The following is a 20323-nucleotide window of genomic DNA, read 5'->3' on the forward strand; positions in this document are numbered from 1 at the left end:
CCTTCTGCAACGCAACCTCGTCCTGTGTGTGTGTGTGTGTGTGTGTGATTGCAGATGTTCCGGTGTTTCAAATAAATAGATTTTTTTTTTTTAAAAAGAAAACCTGGGAGACAGTAGTTCTGACTGGCCAAGACTTGGGGCTGTGGGTGTGCGCGTACTTTTTGCTTTTTCTTGTTTGCGTATGAGTCTGACAGAGTGAGATCAAAACTGGTGGGTGAGAAACATGGGTCTACATGTCCGTTGAGGTGAGTTTCTTCATGCTGCGTCTCTGGGCTAAACTGGATGCCGCCACAGGCTCCAACACTGGCTGACTCGTCTTCTGGCTCAGAGCTGAATAGGTGGCAGCCATCGCTCCCTGATGAAACAAAGACACGTGGCTTTAATGTTTCAGCTGGCCTCACCACCACTGCTACTGTATAAATATATAATTAAATTGTTTCTTACTGGCTGGGAAAAAGATAATATAGTTTCAATAATGTAACAGAAGCTGACAAAATATTGTTAAAGTTACAGTGTGGCTTGCAAAAGTATTCGGCCCCCTTGACCTTTTCCACATTTTGTCACATTACAGCCACAAACATGAATCAATTTTATTGGAATTCCACGTGAAAGACCAACACAAAGTTGTGTACACGTGAGAAGTGGAATGAAAATCATACATGATTCCAAACATTTTTCACAAATAAATAATTGCAAAGTGGGGTGTGCGTAATTATTCAGCCCCCTGAGTCAATACTTTGTAGAACCACCTTTTGCTGCAATTCCAGCTGCCAGTCTTTTAGGGTCTGTCTCTCTACCAGCTTTGCACATCTAGAGACTGACATTCTTGCCCATTCTTCTTTGCAAAACAGCTCCAGCTCAGTCAGATTAGATGGACAGCGTTTGTGAACAGCAGTTTTCAGATCTTGCCACAGATTCTCGATTGGATTTAGATCTGGACTTTGACTGGGCCGTTCTAACACATGGATATGTTTTGTTTTAAACCATTCCATTGTTGCCCTGGCTTTATGTTTAGGGTCGTTGTCCTGCTGGAAGGTAAACCTCCGCCCCAGTCTCAAGTCTTTTGCAGACTCCAAGAGGTTTTCTTCCAAGATTGCCCTGTATTTGGCTCCATCCATCTTCCCATCAACTCTGACCAGCTTCCCTGTCCCTGCTGAAGAGAAGCACCCCCAGAGACTGATGCTGCCACCACCATATTTGACAGTGGGGATGGTGTGTTCAGAGTGATGTGTAGTGTTAGTTTTCCGCCACACATAGTGTTTTGCATTTTGGCCAAAAATGGACATATTCCCCCACCTGAGCTGTAGATCTCTGCAGCTCATCCACAGTCACCATGGGCCTCTTGGCTGCATTTCTGATCAGCGCGCTCATTGTTCGGCCTGTGAGTTTAGGTGGACGGCCTTGTCTTGGTAGGTTTACAGTTGTGCCATACTCCTTCCATTTCTGAATGATCGCTTGAACAGTGCTCTGTGGGATGTTCAAGGCTTGGGAAATCTTTTTGTAGCCTAAGCCTGCTTTAAATTTCTCAATAACTTTATCCCTGACCTGTCTGGTGTCTAAATCCAATCGAGAATCTGTGGCAAGATCTGAAAACTGCTGTTCACAAACGCTGTCCATCTAATCTGAGCTGGAGCTGTTTTGCAAAGAAGAATGGGCAAGCATTTCAGTCTGTAGATGTGCAAAGCTGGTAGAGACAAACCCTAAAAGACTGGCAGCTGTAATTGCAGCAAAAGGTGGTTCTACAAAGTATTGACTCAGGGGGCTGAATAATTACGCACACCCCACTTTGCAGTTATTTATTTGTGAAAAATGTTTGGAATCATGTATGATTTTCCTGTGTTGGTCTTTCACGTGGGATTCCAATAAAAATTGATTCATGTTTGTGGCTGTAATGTGACAAAATGTGGAAAACTTCAAGGGGGCCGAATACTTTTGCAAGCCACTGTAAATTGTCATATTTTCCCATCTGTGTCGATCACATTTTCCCAGATTTGGTAAATGAGATGGTCACATGTTTTGTCCAACCAACCGCAGTTCCTCAAATGGCTGTTTAAGACTCCCAAAAAGTTTGAAAATCTAACTTTACAGTAAAAATTAAAATATCTAAACTATTTTTTGTTTAATGGCTCACCGGTCCGTGAGTCGTTTGGTACTGGACCGTGAGAGTTGAGGCTCGGGTGTAAAATTTGTGGTTTTCAAGGTTTTTATCGTTAACTCCGTTTCCCTGGGTCTTTCCCAGTGTTGTAGTTGTGAGTCTTATTTTGAAACAAATATTTACGCATTACCATAGCGACCAGAGCACTAAGGGGCAGAGAGGAAGATGTTACTCTCAACGTTGTTGACGCATTTCAGGAGGACGCTGCTAATAAAGTTACAATTACACAGTGAATTCACATTTATTATTATATTTACAAAATACCACAGTTTTTGTCTCGGTCATATCATTTTATTTTGTTGTATTTATCAGAGACACCTTAAAGGCCGGTCCGTGAAAATACTGTCTGACATTAAACCGATCCGAGGCGCAAAAGAGGACGGAGACCGCTGTTATAATGGATATGATACATTTGAGTGACAGGTAGGGGCCAATATACTGACAACCAAGGCTGAAAGGTGATTTGAAAATGTCTTTGGGTAACTTCCTCCTCTTTTAGTAATCCTCTGTGATCCACATCGAATTGTTTTCCCTTCCCCCCCCAGTAAGAAAAATAAAAACATGACAAGCAGCTACTCTGCCACACAGTCTAAGAGTCCTTGATTAGGCATCTAATGTTTCTGCGGTTTACAGTTTAATGAGCTTTTCTGTGTGGATACAGTTAATTATTGAAAGTAGACATTAGGCAGAATTCTGACATGACCAGCAGAGGTTACGGTGCAGTCCAGGCTAGGGCTGGGCCATATCATACCGTTCACGGTAATACCGGTATAATGTTGGGCAACGATAAGAAAATGAAATATCGCAATAGAATTTGGGTAAAACGCGCATGCGCAGTGCCTTTGTTTTCATACACACATGTAGGAAAAAGCGTGCCTGCGACGGAGAATGAGAAGAGCGAAAGCGGATCGTTGAATAAAACGAATGAACCAGAACTGGTTTGTAAAAATGCTGCAACTTCAGTGATGTGGAACTGGTTTGGCTTTCATCCGTCAGATACACAACAAAGCACTATTTTTGGTAGAGCATGCTAGCGGGCCGTCGTTATTACCGTGTTTTTTGGAAAATACGGCACACTTAAAATCAATCCTTTGATTTTTCTGAAAATCGACAGTACCCCTTATAATCCCGTGTGCCTTATGTATGAATTCTGGTTGTTTACTGACCTTGAAACGATTTTATGTGGTACACGGCGCTCGAAAATCTGTCGAATGTTTTAGTACGACTTTGCTAAGCTACGAACCCGCACCGCTTGATGGATTGTCGGAGCATTACGGCTATCATAGGGAGGAGCCTCACAGAGTGATACGTACTGTGCTTCAACATAATGTTACCGTATTGTATGTGTATAACCTCTTTCTAAGTTTTGTGGATATTATACGTGGTTATGCTGAGGATATGTCGGCCAATTCCCACTGGAAATGCCTTTTGGTTAAACTGTCAGCAAGAAATTTGCATTTGCACTGTTAAATTTTTAGATAACTTTAATGCACATAAAAAACAGCTGCTTGTTTAAGCGAAAATACATTGATGTTTTTTTTCACTAATAAAGTTGTGGAGTTGTAAAGTATTTTGTCTAGTGTCAATTATATCGTCAGTTATATCGTTATCGCAAATTTTCAAATGTATATGGTGATAAATATTTTTGGTCATATCGCCCTGCTCTAGTCCAGGCTACCTAATGTTAACTGAGCAGTCTGGAGACACAAGGATTAACAAAGAATTCTTGGATTTTTAGGACTGAAACCTGCTGTTAATCTGGTCCTTCCTTTAATGGCGACATTATCACCGGATCAGGAAGTGTAAAAAGTCAGAAGCAAAATCCTGTGCATGACTCTGGCCTTTTATACAGCTGCTGCTCTCTGAGATTAAGAGAGGTCAGCTCAGCTGGGTCGAGTGCTTAGCACAAATGATACCCAGACAACCTGACCTGGCCCCCGTGTGTCCAGCCACATTAGGGTGTCCGTATTCCAGCAGAGTGAGGGCAGAAATGATTGACCTCTCCACTCATTTGCCTTAGACCCATTTCTGGCTCCAGTCTTAAATACAGGCATTACTGTGCTTTTCAATTTGTGACGCCTAAACTTTGAAACAACCTTCGGCAGTATACAGGATCTGCTCAGTCTGTGGTTTGTTTTAAAGCATCTGCTGAAGAATTACGTCCCCAAACTGGCCCTTTCATTTGGCAGCAGTGGACAAAAAATAAATAAAAAAGTCCTCAAAATCCTGACGTTTTGGAGGAAATCTGTTTCACTGAAGCCACCGACATCACGATCTGAACACTTTTAGCTCCAACTTTGCGCCCACACGCGCCTCCGTACACAAGTACCAGCAGTGGCTCCACAAATAGCCTCCACTAAACCGTTTACTCTTCCTCAGCCTCCTCATCTGCTCACAAATCTGCTCGTTTCCACCGCACATCGCTCCATAAATAAAAATTAAAAAAAAACAACAACTTCCTTCTAAATACAACGTTATCACTGTCCATCTGTGCACACAGGGCACAAATCTTCTGACGTAAATGAGAAAACTCTTACAGGTCTTAAGTCCAGCACACATGTTGAGGTGTTACTAATCATTTAACTGTAGTAGATAATAATAATTGTTCCTGTAAATTGAGGTCTTTGTTAGCGGGATACGGTTGGATCTACTCACCTTGACGAGGTGCGGTGCATCATGGCGTGTGAGCTGGAAGTGCGGTAGCGTATCTCTGCACGTGATCCAGGAATGCTTTAGAACCTGCTCTGCTGTGTATCGCTGGTGAGGGTCCACATGGAGCATATGGGACAGCAAGTCCTGGAATACACAAATACAGATTTCTAAAGATTAAAGGGCACATTTTAAAAAGCCACTATGAATTCATACGGGTATAAAGGTTTAATTCTGGCCAATTTTAAGTCAACGGCATAATTTGTATCAAACTTTTAAGTACATGGGAAAAGCGGGTCGTCTTCATTAAACTTTACAACGCTAGGTTTACAAAAGGAAACATCACAGCTGCTTAAAAGGAAGCCTGAACAAAAGGATTTAGAACAATGTGTCAGTGTGTACCTTCGAGCTGTCTGACACAGTATCCCAGTTGCCACCCGTCAAAGAGAACTTCCCAGATCCTATCCGGAGAAGAATCTCTTCCGGTGTGTCGTTTGGCCCATTAGCGAACGGCGTGTACCTGACAGCGATGAAAACAAAGCGCAGATTATGAAATGCATAATCGCATCACATGCAGTTTGCTATTAATCATCCAAACGACTCCTGAGAGTTCTGTGTGCAGTCTTACCCTGCTAACATGGTATACAGCAAGACTCCAAGGCTCCATATATCACAGGCTGCATCATAACCTTGTCGCATTAGTACCTACGGAAACAAAGAACAACACAAGCCATCAGACTCAGAAACAAAGCAGATCATGGATTCTCTTTTTTTGCCTTGCTTCCTGCTCACCTCTGGTGCCACAAAGTTGGCGGTGTAACAGGGGGTTAGAAGGAGGCCGTTGCCTCCCCGGAGCTGTTTAGCGAATCCAAAATCACAGATCCTGATGGAGTCGGGATTCCCCGAGTCGTCCATGTACAGGATGTTGCTGGGCTTCAGGTCTCGGTGTACTACCTGAGGAGAAGGAGAAGATATTCAGAAAACGTGTCCAAATTAACTCTGCTGTGCACGCGCGTGTAAGCGTTTCCTCACCCCTTGGCAGTGGAGGTAGTCAACAGTCTTTGTAATGGTGTAAAGAACAGCACTTGCTTCTCTCTCGGAGAAAAACTTCTGCCTGAGGATTCGATCCAGCAGCTCCCCTCCCTTCATCAGCTCCGTCACCAGGTATACATACCTGCCCTCGTCATACACCTGACACAGAGACAACACAACCCGTCAGAATATACCCGCCAAAAGCCGACTGTGTCGGAAAGCTCACACATAAATGTCACTGACGTCTTTCAGAGTGATGATGTTGGGGTGCTGTCCATATCGCATCAGGATTTCGATCTCTTCAGAGGGGTCCCTCTTACTTTTGTCTATAATCTGAGTGAAACACAAACACAGTATTAGTGATCAAACAACTCTAACTTCTATCAGAGACTTGAGACACTAAAAGCAAACTGAAGCTGTGCTGCCATCTGCTGGTGCTTTATGAATAACCAAATTCCATTTGAGTCGCTCTGTTTTAAATGTATCGATAGTTAAAGACGCTGATGTCCACAAACTCTTATTCTACACACATCAACTGTACTTTCATTGGCTCTACCAAGAGGTGCAAAGCATGTGTAATAAAACGAACCAGTCGTGCCACTTAGCGATCTATTAACCTGCAGCTGCAGGACACTGCAAACTAAAGAAGCTGCAGTTTACATCCATGCCTGTCCAAGCATGAGAACGCACACAGGAAAGGCTTTGGAGGAATAAAGCAGGCTCCACAGATTTGTGTCACCAATTCAAGCGTCTGACATTCACATATGTTTTTAAAGAACTTCTACTTTTAGACATTTTTATGAACTTTTGCTATAATCAGTGTCAGTTCTTGAGGACTGGCAGTGAAGATGCAGTGATTTTGAAAGAACCCAAATTCTAAACAGCTCACGCCTGACTCCGAGTGCACATTTGTGCTGTAATGTAAATGTAATTTACATAAACATAATGAAATTTCCCAACATGATCGAGATGCAGTTATGAGAAAACAAGCCATCTAAAAAAAACAAAACACTTCTGTCCTCTGGTATAGATTCTTTAACATGTTCAGAGGTCACAAGGAAACAGCCGGTTACCTTCACAGCATAGTCCATGGCAGAGACTCGGTGTACACAGCGTTTACAAATAGAGTAGGAGCCGACCCCGATGTCCTCCTGCAGCTCGTACATGTCGGAGAACTTGGCTGAGCCTCCGTGCAGCTGGAAAGGGCAGGAATCATTAACATTTATACAGTGTCCTGTGACATTACAAAAAAAAAAAAGTTCCAGCACAGCATCACCTCGTGTCCTTCACGAGCGACGCTGAAGGATGCAAGTAACACTTCAGCTTGTCTATGCAAGTCAACAACGTGTATCAAATGTTAGAGCATCCTGGTAATTTGAGTCCCACAACAAAGAACATAATGTCAGTGAAGTTGACCTTTGGAGAAGAAAAAAAATAAAAAGACTGAGTACTTCATCATTTTATCTAATAGTTTGACCTTTAACCACCAAATGTTTAGCAGGTCAACCTAAAGTTCAGGTGGACATCTGCACCAAACTGTCCAGAGTGAAACTATTGCTGCACATTTACACAGGTGCTCCGCAGCAAACCTGCCATCAACTTTGTAATGTGCCTGTTTGTTTGTGTCGGTCAGCAGCAGAACAGTCATTACAAGATCATTTAATTTGGATCCTAGACCTCTGCCACCAATCCAAACTATTCCACTGTAATTACAATCAGCAGGCAACAGAAAGAAACCGTGTCAGCAGCACTCAGGTATTAGTTACAATGTTTCAGTGACCGATCTGTCTTACTGTGTTCTGCACAGAGCTGCAACTGCATCATGAAATTTATGCATGGCTCCAAAACAGGAGGAGAAACTGCTGAATTTCTAGAGATTACAATAGTTTCTCATGAACGCTGCTTCATGAAAAGAGAAAAAAAAAAGTCTGTGTGAGCTTCGTGCATGCAAGACAATACTTCAAGTACCATTAAGTACCTCGTGTAAAGAGTGAGCGAATACAAGGTTACGATAATGCATCTTCACCTGAACTATGGGGAGGATGCTGAGCAGCGGGGAGCCCTTGTTCTCATCCATGGGGGTCGGCGCAACAAAACTGAAGCCTTTGAAGAGCTGGTGTGCATTAGCACTGGGCGGGATACCTGGGGAGTCTAAATAAACCAAGATAATTCAGAATATAAACAGACTAACATAAACACCCACTAACATTTTGCAGTTGCTGTTTCCATGGCTGCAGGACTAGCTGTTGCTTGTAAGCTTAAAAACATGTGAGCAGAACGTGCGTGCGTGCTTGTGTGTGTGTGTGTGTGTAGGTGTACCTTTCGGCGTTTTAGCGGTGAACTCTGGGTCAAAGCAGAACGTGTCATCTGGTTTACCTGCTGCGGGCTTGAACGGGGGCTGGAGCTCTCTCCTGTACAGTTTCTGCAGGTACAAAAATGCAGGAGACACGTAAACGTGTGAGGAATCAAACTATCACAGGCCGTCTGGAGCGTGTGAACATATGTGCAGGAGAGGCCAAGACCCCCTCCCAGATTAACCCCCTGAAATCCCACCACCGCTTGGTCCGGCCAATAGCATCCTGCCGGCTCTTAAACGCTCATGCAGGGCTATTAGTGCACACACAGTGAGAATTGGACCTCTGCCCAGACTCATGCACACACACATACGCGCACACACACACAAACACAGATCCCGTGGCCAAGACTGATGGCCAGTAGTCACCACGCCAAGCATTTGTTAGGTGTGAATCCTCAGCAGAAGCTGGGGAGTTGTGTGTGTGTGTGTGTGTGTTTATGCGTGTGGGTGTGTGGGAGAGAGGAGGAAAAAAGAAAAAGAGTGTGAGAAGTGCGTGTTGGTGTGTGCACTCACATTCCAGTCGATGGTGGAAAAGAATGCATGGCGTTTGATCTCTTCCACGCCGTCGGGCCCGGCCCCTAAAGACACAGATGGCTCTGGTTCAGTTAACCCAGCGTTATTGCTTTTCATCGACTCATCCGCACATTATTAACCTCTTGGCCGATTTCGAGGTAGAAGCGGATGCCAAAATGTTAACCAACCTTAGGCTTAGTGAACAGCGTGACTTGACGATCACGTTTCCTTACCTAGCCTGTTAGCAGGGTTACGTTTAAACAGCATTCTCAGCAAACTCTGGGCTTCCAAACTAAGGAACTGGGGCATTCCCAACTTAGCTCTGCAGGGAGAGAGACAACAGAGTGACAGATGAACATGGGTGGGGGGGGGGGGGGGGGGGTCCACTGTTATCATCTACATATCAAAACTTGTCTGACATGCCTTAATGATGTCATTCATAATGACTCACTTGAGAATCATGTTCATAGTCTCATTGCGGTCTTTCCCTTGGAATGGTAACGTCCCTGTGAGCATTTCAAACTGCAAACACACCATAGGTCAGGTTTTTTCCTTTTACTTTAATGTATAAAATTCCTATGAATACATATGTCCCATGTCTTTTCTTCCTATTTAAATCAGGTTTGTGTGAGGTTGCGTACCATAAGTACTCCCAGAGACCACCAGTCTGCACTCTGCGTGTGTCCTCTCCTGTTGACCACCTCAGGGGCCATATACTCCACCGTACCACAGAAGGAATATGCCTTCTTATCAGCATCTACCGACTCTTTACTCAAACCAAAGTCTGTGTAACATAGTAAAGTTTTAGGCAAGAAGTTACAGATTTACTGCAAATGTTTGCATTTGGATTTTACTTATTTATACAAAACACAGACCATGCATATTAACGTTGCTGCATTTAAATAAAAACGTAACCAATGCAATACACGTACGACTTCTAACCAAGCTAACTTGCAGATCTTTTCCTGGTTAGGCTTTTAAGATGCAGTATAGCAACACAAATATAAATCAAACAGTTAGAAAACAGCAACAGCAACCACAACAAACAGGAAATAAATAGAAACAGTTAACTCATTTCAGTGATCACAGATTTGCTTTTGTTTAAGGCATAATTTTACCTTTGCATTAAAAACTGATCTTAAAATTTTTAATGTTTTGTTGATGCATCTAATCAATATCATTATTACGAAACTCATAATAAGCAGAAGTGAAACACGGCTACACTGATCCATCATCATCAAATGAGAGAAAGCAGGAGGACATTTCCGACTGTTAGTTTGATTTCTGACAGCAACATCGGGCGTCTCTGGCAGTGAAACTCCGTCGTGTGTGAGGAGCACACGCGTAAGATATTTGACAAACAACAAAACTAGTAGGACTCAATACTCAACAGTAGTGGCACATCTATCACTTTAAGCATGGTCATATTTAACAGGTTAACTACATTAGACTCTTTCCTGATTTTTCATAGTCAAAAAAAAGTAAGGTAGCTCATACCTGTTAACTTTATGTGTCCAGCTTCATCAAGTAAGATGCTGAAAGACAAGAAGAGATTTCACAGAGGTGAGCATCAAAGCATCTCATGTTTTGTGATTTCTGCATAAAGCACGACTAAAGCGAGTGAGTTCTGAGAGGTTTGTATAAAACGTTCAATCCGTACGCTGCAGACATTTTATGAAAAACGGAGCAAAAGCCGGAAAAACTAAACCAAAATTTCTTTTCATACAGCAGGTAAGTTAGAAAACAAAAATAACCCTTCAACTGATTTTCTTGAAAAATGAATGTTTGATCAAATCCGCCTTGTGATATGGAGAAATTTTCCTAGATTTATGGTATGTATTTACAGTGGGGCAAAAAAGTATTTAGTCAGCCACCGATTGTGCAAGTTCCCCCACCTAAAATGATGACAGAGGTCAGTAATTTGCACCAGAGGTACACTTCAACTGTGAGAGACAGAATGTGAAAAAAAAAAAAATCCATGAATTCACATGGTAGGATTTGTAAAGAATTTATTCGTAAATCAGGGTGGAAAATAAGTATTTGGTCACCTCAAACAAGGAAAATCTCTGGCTCTCACAGACCTGTAACGTCTTCTGTAAGAAGCTTTTCTGTCCCCCACTCGTTACCTGTATGAATGGCACCTGTTTGAACTCATCATCTGTATAAAAGACACTTGTCCACAGCCTCAAACAGTCAGACTCCAAACGCCGCCATGGCCAAGACCAAAGAGCTTTCGAAGGACACCAGGAAAAGTATTGTAGACCTGCACCAGACTGGGAAGAGTGAATCTACAATAGGCAAGCAGCTTGGTGTGAAAAAAATCAACTGTGGGAGCAATCATCAGAAAATGGAAGACATACAAGACCACTGATAATCTCCCTCGATCTGGGGCTCCACGCAAGATCTCATCCCGTGGGGTCAAAATGATCATGAGAATGGTGAGCAAAGATCCCAGAACCACACGGGGGGACCTGGTGAATGACCTGCAGAGAGCTGGGACCAAAGTAACAAAGGTCACCATCAGTAACACACTACAACGGCAGGGAATCAAATCCCGCAGTGCCAGACGTGTTCCGCTGCTGAAGCCAGTGCATGTCCAGGCCCGTCTGAAGTTTGCCAGAGAGCACATGGATGATATAGCAGAGGATTGGGAGATTGTCATGTGGTCAGATGAAACCAAAGTAGAACCTTTTGGTATAAACTCAACTCGTCATGTTTGGAGGAAGAAGAATACTGAGTTGCATCCCAAGAACACCATACCTACTGTGAAGCATGGGGGTGGAAACATCATGCTATGGGGCTGTTTTTCTGCCAAGGGGACAGGACGACTGATCCGTGTTAAGGACAGAATGAATGGGGCCATGTATCGTGAGATTTTGAGCCAAAACCTCCTTCCATCAGTGAGAACTTTGAAGATGAAACGAGGCTGGGTCTTCCAACATGACAATGATCCAAAACACACTGCCCAGGCAACAAAGGAGTGGCTCCGTAAGAAGCATTTGAAAGTCCTGGAGTGGCCTAGCCAGTCTCCAGACCTCAACCCCATAGAAAATCTGTGGCGGGAGTTGAAAGTCCGTGTTGCTCGGCGACAGCCCCAAAACATCACTGCTCTCGAGAAGATCTGCATGGAGGAATGGGCCAAAATACCAGCTACTGTGTGTGCAAACCTGGTAAAGACCTATAGTAAACGTTTGACCTCTGTTATTGCCAACAAAGGTTATGTTACAAAATATTGAGTTGTATTTTTGTTATTGACCAAATACTTATTTTCCACCCTGATTTACGAATAAATTCTTTACAAATCCTACCATGTGGATTCATGGATTTTTTTTTTCACATTCTGTCTCTCACAGTTGAAGTGTACCTCTGGTGCAAATTACTGACCTCTGTCATCATTTTAGGTGGGGGAACTTGCACAATCGGTGGCTGACTAAATACTTTTTTGCCCCACTGTATGTTAAATTTTCATTTACAGAAATGAAATCATATTAGAGATGGAGCAATTTTGTATTTGTAAGGAACTGTGATCCAATACTGATAATTATGGTTTTTCTTTTTTTAAAGTGCAAGACAGCAAAGGCAGGTGCTGTCTGGAGGTACCTCACCCTCTCTCACCAATAAGTTGTTTGTTTCGCAGTCGTTCAGCAGTTTCTGACTTTTTTTTGCGACTCGTTTTGGCTGAGTGAGCCGACAATAAGAGAGCCTCAGACAGCTTCTTTCTCCATTCCAACTGCTATGTTAGCCTCCCAACAAGCGTCAAACGCTGCCTTGCATTTACAGTGACCTGGCATGTTGTCAGCTTTACTCTGCTCCACTCCGTGTGTATGAGGGCCGCACACCGTGGGGAAACTAACGCAGACTCAAACTGAGCAGAGATCTTTATCTTTTTTTTTAAGTCAGATTTAATAAAAAAAAAAAACTTTAACTATTTGAATTTATGCATACATATATTGATTAGTCACATTTTATTTTACGTGGCTGTGTAATCAATAGGTCTATTGTTTTTACAGCTATTGTTTTAATTCAGACTATATGTTAATTGTATTAGCTGCTAACAACACACACACACACACACACACACACACACACACACACACACACACACACAATATAGTTTGCAGCAATATAGGTGAAAGATCAAAGTGGTTTTGTACTTGAAAATGTTTGTAATGAAACCAAAAGCAATCGGCTTTTGCAGTTCCCTTCTGTACTCCGTTCTGTGCCATTGCGCAGGGCTTTGCTACGACAGGCTGAAAGGGGAAGATGAGGTCTGTGATTCTTACTTCTCTGGCTTGAGATCTCTGTAAACTATGCCCAGGTTGTGCAGATGGTCGAGGGCCAGGGCCAGCTCTGCAAGGTAGAATTTCACATCTTCCTCTGTAAACATAACCTGATAAGAACTGGACAAATTTACTCTTTGAACTCTGAAGAGAAATTCAGCAGCAGCAAAGGAAACAAAAAAAAAAACAAAACAAACAAAAAAACAAAACCAAACTTGAATATTAAGCTTCAGTTACCAAAACAGAGAAAAAGAGTATTATCGTTATTGTCACAACAACATCAACATTTCAAATACGTTTCAGGATTCGGCAAGCTGTTGATCTGACGCCGCTGGCAGCTATCGCTTTGGTTCTGAGACATGCTTTCAACAATAGGTCTATCCAGAGAACAATCACACATTGTCTGAGTGCCCTGAAAGCATCTGAGAAAAGCTGAGCCGGGAATCTGACTGACAAGCAGCTGATGATGAAAAAGGGGGAATAAAGATTCCGAGGAAAAGCACTTGCCTTTTCATGAGGAATTCAAGTCGGAATTTGAATAAAAAACAAACAGAAGATATCAGAGACAAATGACTTGGCACATTTATGCGCTTTTAAAATAAATAAAATACTCTTGCATACTAAAATTGCACCTGCTCCATTAGTTGCCGTCATATTTACATTTCCTTAGGGTTTATAAATTAACATTTTGGCATCTGTAGCTCTGAGTTTCACAAACATGGGCACTAACAGGATTTTTATTTTTAAGAACATCTCAGATTTTTTTTTTTTTTTTAAACCGAAGTACAAAATAAACAGAATAAAGACAAAAATAAGCTTGAAGGCACAACAACATGTAAGACAACAGAATGCCAGCTTACCTCTTTGGATAAGCGAGTGAATACATCCCCTCCCCTGAGAAAGTCCAGTATTAAATACAGTTTCCCTTCTGTCTGAAAGGCTGCGGAGACAGGAAACTGACAATTTATCCACAAGCCAACAGTATTGTGATTTAACAGAGATGTTGAGATGAAATGTCAAATCCTGTTAAATAACTAAAGCATTCAAAAATATTTTGTTAAATGAGGTTAAAGGCATTTCTGACTGAAACACGATGCGGATAAACAGCTTACGCCATGTTAAACCCACCCTGAATTCATTCTGTATGATCATACAGTTACACGCACATGAGACGTTACAGCAACATCTGATTTCAATCAGTTCTGCAAACTGTTTTTTTCTGGAGCAGAAAGCAAAAAAACCCTGAAATGAACACATGGTTCTGATCCCATGTAGAGGCTCAAAACTTTACATCCGCGTATTAATTCAGCGCTGCTGCAAGTTCCAAATGCTGGTGAATGACTAGACTCACCAGCAAGTCCAAGGAGCTCAGAGCACGTCTGAGAAAGACGATTTTGCACAAGTCGGGGACATCTCTTGAAGCTATTTCTAAAGACTTTTATAGTCTAAGATTATCAGTTTAAATGAAGTGCAGCCACTTTGTCAGAGTCTGAAAAGGACTCAAAAGCTTTGATGCGTGCACTACAGCCCTGAACTCCTCCAGACATCACCCAACAGACGTGCACGGGGGAACACAAATGCAGTCAGACTGAACATTAGCCGGTCTTTAACCTGATAGCTCCCTACTATAAAGTCTGCGATGTCAAATTATGCAGATGTGTGAGCAGCGCAGCTATCTGTCAGGTGCGTTCACCTACTGAGTGGGCGTCATGTTTACCGCTTTCAGCGTGCTCTATCAAGGCAGCACCCTCGTATAAACAACACTGAGTAGTTCCAGTTGTGTTAAAAGCACCTGAAGTAGAACCTTTCATTCTTTGTGCTAAGGAGAAAGGGCAACTGTAGAAAATGTCCTGACCGTTTTTTCTGAAATTGTCCGACGTTTACACGTTAAAAACGACAACAACATTCGGCTCGGCTGACACAAAGTTGGAGAAATTATCCAGAAATCACCAAAGCACAGGTCTGCATTGAAGTAGAAGCGGCTAGAAGGCAGAAGTGGGAATGAGTAGACACCCCATGAATACAATATTACTGCCATTTCTAACATTTTGCAATGTGCAGAGTATTGCAACATATATTGTAATTTATCACCTTTTCCAACTGCAAATTATGTCCTCAAAGATTAACTTTAACAGTGCCTGTTTAATCCAATAAGACAAAGTCATCTCACGTCAAGTTTTTCTTGCTGTAAAATGAGCCAAACACACCAGCACTGTCACTAAAACCTGCCATAAATGTTGCCATAAGATGGGAGTTAGCCTGCCATCAATTGAATGGGGTCAAGTTGGCTATTGCAAGCAATCTTTTTAACTGTGATCAATCATTGAAAGTCTGTTGCTTGCTACATAGAAAGAAATTCACATTTGGACGAAATGCATATTTAACTATTACCACTGCACTCAGCAAACTTCCTGTTCTTCAGGAATACCACCGTTCTGCAGGGTTGCCGCTAATTGACCAGCCTGCGCAATCACGTTGCGATCAAAAGTGGTCGTGAATGTGCGACAGCCTCAAGCTCGAAGCAACCATAATAGTCACAATAAGTTGCAGTTGCAGTCGGTCAGAGAATATGAAAGAAAATCATCAGACTGACACTGATTTTTTGCAAAGAGGTTCTTTTCCCATTTTTACTGCTGTGGTGGATGGTGGTGCATGAGATGAGCCAGAACATTTTATACACTTCATAAAATGCACATATTTGGTGTTTCTCTATTGATACATTATCACCACATAAAACACTCTGATACTATGACACACTGATCATTTCCCCCACCCCTACTGGAACACCAGTGTCAGTCTACCACCAATCATGTTTCACATCACCACACACTGACAGGCTGCAGAACTTCAGCACAACCTCAAGCTATTAGCTAGACTCTTGAAACTTAAAAACAACTATATTTCCAACAGGACAGTGACGCCCTTAAAGAGAGGAAAGCTGGTTGGGGAACAGATAAATTGCCTAATATTAAGCTTCTCTAAAGCCTCAACACTACTGAAATCTGTTGACTCGGCTTTAAAGCCAGTTCCATGCCAGGACAACAAACTTTATTGAACTCTACCAATTCGGCCAAAAACAAATGAATGATTACCAGAATTACGCCAAAAGCTTGTTTATGTAAAATTCTGGACCCCATTGTGTTTTTAAAAAAAAAAGATTTAAAATGTGTGCAGTACATTTCACTTATTTTTAAATTTTTAATTTTACTTGATGTAAAAGTTTCCGTCCCAGAAAAAGAAATAAATGAAATCCTGATGTTTCCATGACGTTTTAGTCCATGAGTGCATCTAAATGTTCAAAACTGTGTAATAGCCATGCTATGTGTATTAAAAATAAACAAACAAACAAACAAACAAACAGTGTTTGTCTTACCGTAGTGCAATTTCACTATGAAGGGATGATTGACTTCCACTAAAATGTCTCTTTCCATCTTAGTGCGAACTCTGTCCCTGACTGGAGACAAAGGAGACAGATGGAGCCATTCAGAAAGAAATCCAGCACTTTGGACAGACAATACTGGTGCTGTTTTATGCAGAGATGGCCAAAAACAACAGTGGCATTACCTTTCAAAGATGCCTTTTTTAGAACTTTCATTGCATATAACTGACCAGCATCTGGACCCAGGATCTTCCTGACAAGAAACACCTGACAGAAGGCGAATGAGAGGATTTTAGACAGATATAAGCGCCGGCACAAACAAACCACTCGACTCATCTCCAGAGTTCCCTCACCTTGCCGAAAGAGCCCTGGCCGAGGACTTTTAGCAGTTCGAACTGAGACGGATCGGCTTTCTCGCAGCCCTCTTTTACATGGTGGGTGATAGGAATCTCCTTATATGTCCCATCATCCTACACAAACATTAGCAGAATGAGACAGAAACACGAGGCGGTGGGGTTAGGTCACCGCTTCACGCACACAGACATGAAGACTTAAAAGCGCAGCCTTACTTACACAGTGTGAGAAAGACTCTCCCTCCTCCATGGGCTCATCCATGATCTGATGCCCATTGACCTGCAGCCAAAGCAACAAATCTGATCAGAGTTGTTGTCAACAGCAGTAAGCACTTTCACAAAGCTTATTCATCCTTGTTTTTAGCTGAGCAGGACTATGACTGCAGCAGCAGCTGCACGCCCACATGTATGATGGAAGATTCAACAGATGAATTCGATGAGTCACACATGCAATAATACGGCACTGTCCCTTTTCCAACTGTAGTTCTCTGCGTGTTGTCAAACAGTATGGAGTCCATACTTTAATCCCGTCCAGCTGTCCAGCCCTTATCCTGTCCCTATAAAGCCCCCCCATTATTAGCATTCTAGCTTAATCCCCAGTGAGAGCAAAAAACAAGCTCCAAGAGTCAGATATTTGCTGGAGCTACAGTCAGCATTCAAGACATAACAGGGCCTGTTTCTTTTAGAGCTTCTAGCTGATGATGCTGGTAAATGCATACTTTAAATGACCGCAGACCACGTTTAAGAAGCGCCCCCCCCCCCCACACACACCCTCTTTGTTTACTGTAACAGCCACGCACGCTGAAATGACATTGTCAGAGGAGGAATGTCAGATATCTCGGCATCTGCAAATCAAACGACTGACCACAAAAACATTATCCAGGTCTGAATATTTCAGTTACAGGCTGAAGCGCAGCCTGCATTATGTATTCAGTCCACTGTGTTTGTGTGTGTTGAATTCCATCAAGCCTCTGAAGAGGGGTATGAGTCATAGCACTACGCAAACCCACTCAGTGGGTGGAGCCACCAACATACACTCGTGTACATCCACACAACGGAGGCCAGCAAAACCACTTTCCAATATCTTGCTACTGCTGCTGCAGCAGAGCAACACTGGCAAGAAAAACATATTTAAAAGAAAAAAAAAAATCTGACAAGATAGACACCGCAAAGGCCGAAACAACGCAAAATAAAGCTGAAAGCAAACGCCTCGGTGCATCTGTGAAGGGTAACATCCAAGCTTGGCCGAAGCCAGGGCAGAGCTTGTGTCATAATTCACACATAGATTTTTTTCACTCCCACCTTTGCTGTGGCTCATCACAGCTTGTAATGGGAGTGCAGCCTACACTCAGCGCAACCAGGCCAGCCTTTTGCAGCCATCTGATGTCTGACAATCCTACATAATATCATTTTGCATACACTTATACTGGCATACAAGGGTTTGGCCTGAGAAAAAAGAAGTCTTTTATGTGAGAACTGATACAGTGTTGATTAAACAGCCAGCATCACCACTGCTCTGGTTTAGGTAGCTCAGCTGATATTTACTTCTGTAATCTCACAGTCTTCAAAGCTGCAGATTACAGTAAACAGCAAATTCAAGTGTTTGTCTGCAGTAAAACTTTTTAAAAGTGGCGATCATGGCTCAAGAGTTGGGTGTTCGTCTTGTAATCGGAAGGTTGCCGGTTCGAGCCCCAGTCTCGGTCGTTGTGTCCTTGGGCAAGACATTTCACCTACCGCCTACTGGTGATGGCCAGAGGGGCCGATGGCGCGCCATGGCAGCCTCGCCTCTGTCAGTCTGCCCCAGGGCAGCTGTGGCTACAACTGTAGCTTGCCTCCACCAGTGTGTGAATGTGAGAGTGAATGAATAGTGGTATTGTAAAGCACTTTGAGGGGTCCCGAAAAAGCGCTATATAAAAATGCAATCCATTATTATTGTTATTAAAAGCATTGTAATATTTGGGCCATGAAGCTGATTAAGTTATTATAAAAGGTATTATATGAAAGATTAACAAAAAGCTTTAAAAGTTTCCAAGAGAAACCTCAATAAAAATGGAAGGGTCAGTTCAAACAACCCCGGGATGTTTCAGTAACTTTCTGTTGACTTTACGAAAGTCACAGAAGTCTGCCAGACGGACTTTTTCAGTGTGTAAATGTGAAAGGACCGCAAAGAATCCCAGAAATCAGGTTTAGGATGTCAAGTTGGCTTTGCTGCAACTGGAAAACCTTATTACCGAGCCCGTGCAAAAGCAAATTGAATCCTTCCCACAGCTATCACAAGACTGTTTCTGGATGTCATTGCAAAAAGGTATCACTGGTTTGTACTAACAGTGATAAATAGTACAGCTCCATATTGCGCAATTTTCAGTCACAGCGTCGTCACTTTATTGCCGCTGTCAGTCCATTGTTAAACGCGTTGTGCACTTTTTTGGTCAAATTATAACTTATAAAGCTGCGCACAGACGTTTTTGTTATTAAGTTATTAACAGCATCACTAATTCACAAGTACTGCTGACAAGCCAACCTTCAGCAGTAAACACGACTGACCGATTTAGCGCAGCTAATGACAAACTTTAAACAAAAAAAAACAAACAAAAAACTGCAGTGGCTGGATTCATGCGCTGCCTAACTACTACACACACAGACTAAAATACTTTAGCAACCTTTTATTACTTAAACAGTAGAGGTTGGATAACAACTTGGCTCCCAAGTTTTCAAGCCTGCAAGCTGTCAGCTATCAAGCTAGCTGCTGCTAATGCTACAAGCGCTAAGCTAGCTAGGAGGTAAACTCCTCCTGAGAAGTGTAAATAACAAGAAAAAGATGCGCGACGGGCACCTGTCATTGGGTAAAAACACCAGTGTCGGTGCGGAATGATGAGCCGTTGCGAAAGACGGGACGGGTAAGTGTTAAACTAATAAGAAAAAAAAAATCAGGGCAGTGCAATAAAAACAAACATCTAACCAGCTGTTAGCATTAGCTAGTGCGTTAGCATGCATCACGGTGCGCTGCAGGTCGTGATGCGAATTTAAGCTCTGCCGAGACGAGCGGGGCGAGATAACTTAACGGGACACCACGAAACCAGAAGCAACGCGGCGAGATTAACATGCAAAACACGCATTTGTCAACTCACCTCACTACTAACGCTGTTTACCTCCATCTTGTACCAGGATTCCTCTCCAAGTCTAAGGCATCGTAGTCCACCTAGACCCCCGCTCCACGTTGCATGTCTTTCCTCCCCAACCACCCTCTGTGGAAGTCCGGCTTTTTTCTGCCTCGATGCTCCGATGCAGGCTGTGGAACCGCGGGCCGCTCCGAGGAAAGGTTTGGAGGGTCGGCGCAGGGAACAGTCGATGTTGATGACTGGATCACACGCTTGCCGAAAGCACCGCTACCCTACCATAGATGCGAATATGGCGGCTACCGTGGTACCTGATCGTCAGTGAATGGGACTTTATTGACGTATTTATGACGCAATTCAGTTAAGGATTTCCCCCGTCCAAACCAAAGCAGCAGGTCTCGAGATAGAGAGGAGGGAGAGTGGACGTGGTGGCGCGGGGACCTGATGCTGTGTGTGACATGCACACATCCGGTTGATGGACTATTTGCTA

The 20323-nt window shown here is 42.8% G+C and overlaps 1 protein-coding gene across 1 annotated transcript; it reads right to left on the reverse strand.

The window, feature by feature from the left end:
• Nucleotides 1-80: 80 nt before the first annotated feature.
• rps6kal (ribosomal protein S6 kinase a, like) lies at nucleotides 81-20093 on the reverse strand. Its single transcript, XM_026188163.1, has 22 exons — nucleotides 19846-20093; nucleotides 16938-16997; nucleotides 16718-16834; nucleotides 16550-16631; nucleotides 16359-16439; nucleotides 13846-13925; nucleotides 12989-13095; nucleotides 10203-10240; nucleotides 9347-9489; nucleotides 9157-9227; nucleotides 8939-9027; nucleotides 8706-8770; nucleotides 8156-8258; nucleotides 7863-7987; nucleotides 6910-7032; nucleotides 6080-6169; nucleotides 5837-5995; nucleotides 5597-5758; nucleotides 5433-5509; nucleotides 5207-5324; nucleotides 4811-4951; nucleotides 81-355 (listed from the first exon to the last, which is right to left on the reverse strand). Exons 1-22 carry the CDS (start codon nucleotides 19870-19872, stop codon nucleotides 230-232), a joined length of 2184 nt encoding a protein of 727 aa, XP_026043948.1. The 5' UTR covers nucleotides 19873-20093; the 3' UTR covers nucleotides 81-229.
• Between the last annotated feature and the right edge of the window lie 230 nt (nucleotides 20094-20323).

The sequence above is a fragment of the Astatotilapia calliptera genome, chromosome 2 (assembly GCF_900246225.1).
Source record: "Astatotilapia calliptera chromosome 2, fAstCal1.2, whole genome shotgun sequence".
NCBI lineage: Eukaryota > Metazoa > Chordata > Actinopteri > Cichliformes > Cichlidae > Astatotilapia > Astatotilapia calliptera.

Coding starts and splice junctions, on each gene's coding strand:
- rps6kal (XM_026188163.1), bottom strand. CDS start 19,872: ATGGAGGTAAACAGCGTTAGTAGTGAG. Junction 8,771..8,938: donor TAACCCTGCTAACAGGCTAG/GTAAGGAAACGT, acceptor CTGTGTCTTTAG/GGGCCGGGCCCGACGGCGTG. Junction 7,988..8,155: donor CACCGCTAAAACGCCGAAAG/GTACACCTACAC, acceptor TGGTTTATTTAG/ACTCCCCAGGTATCCCGCCC.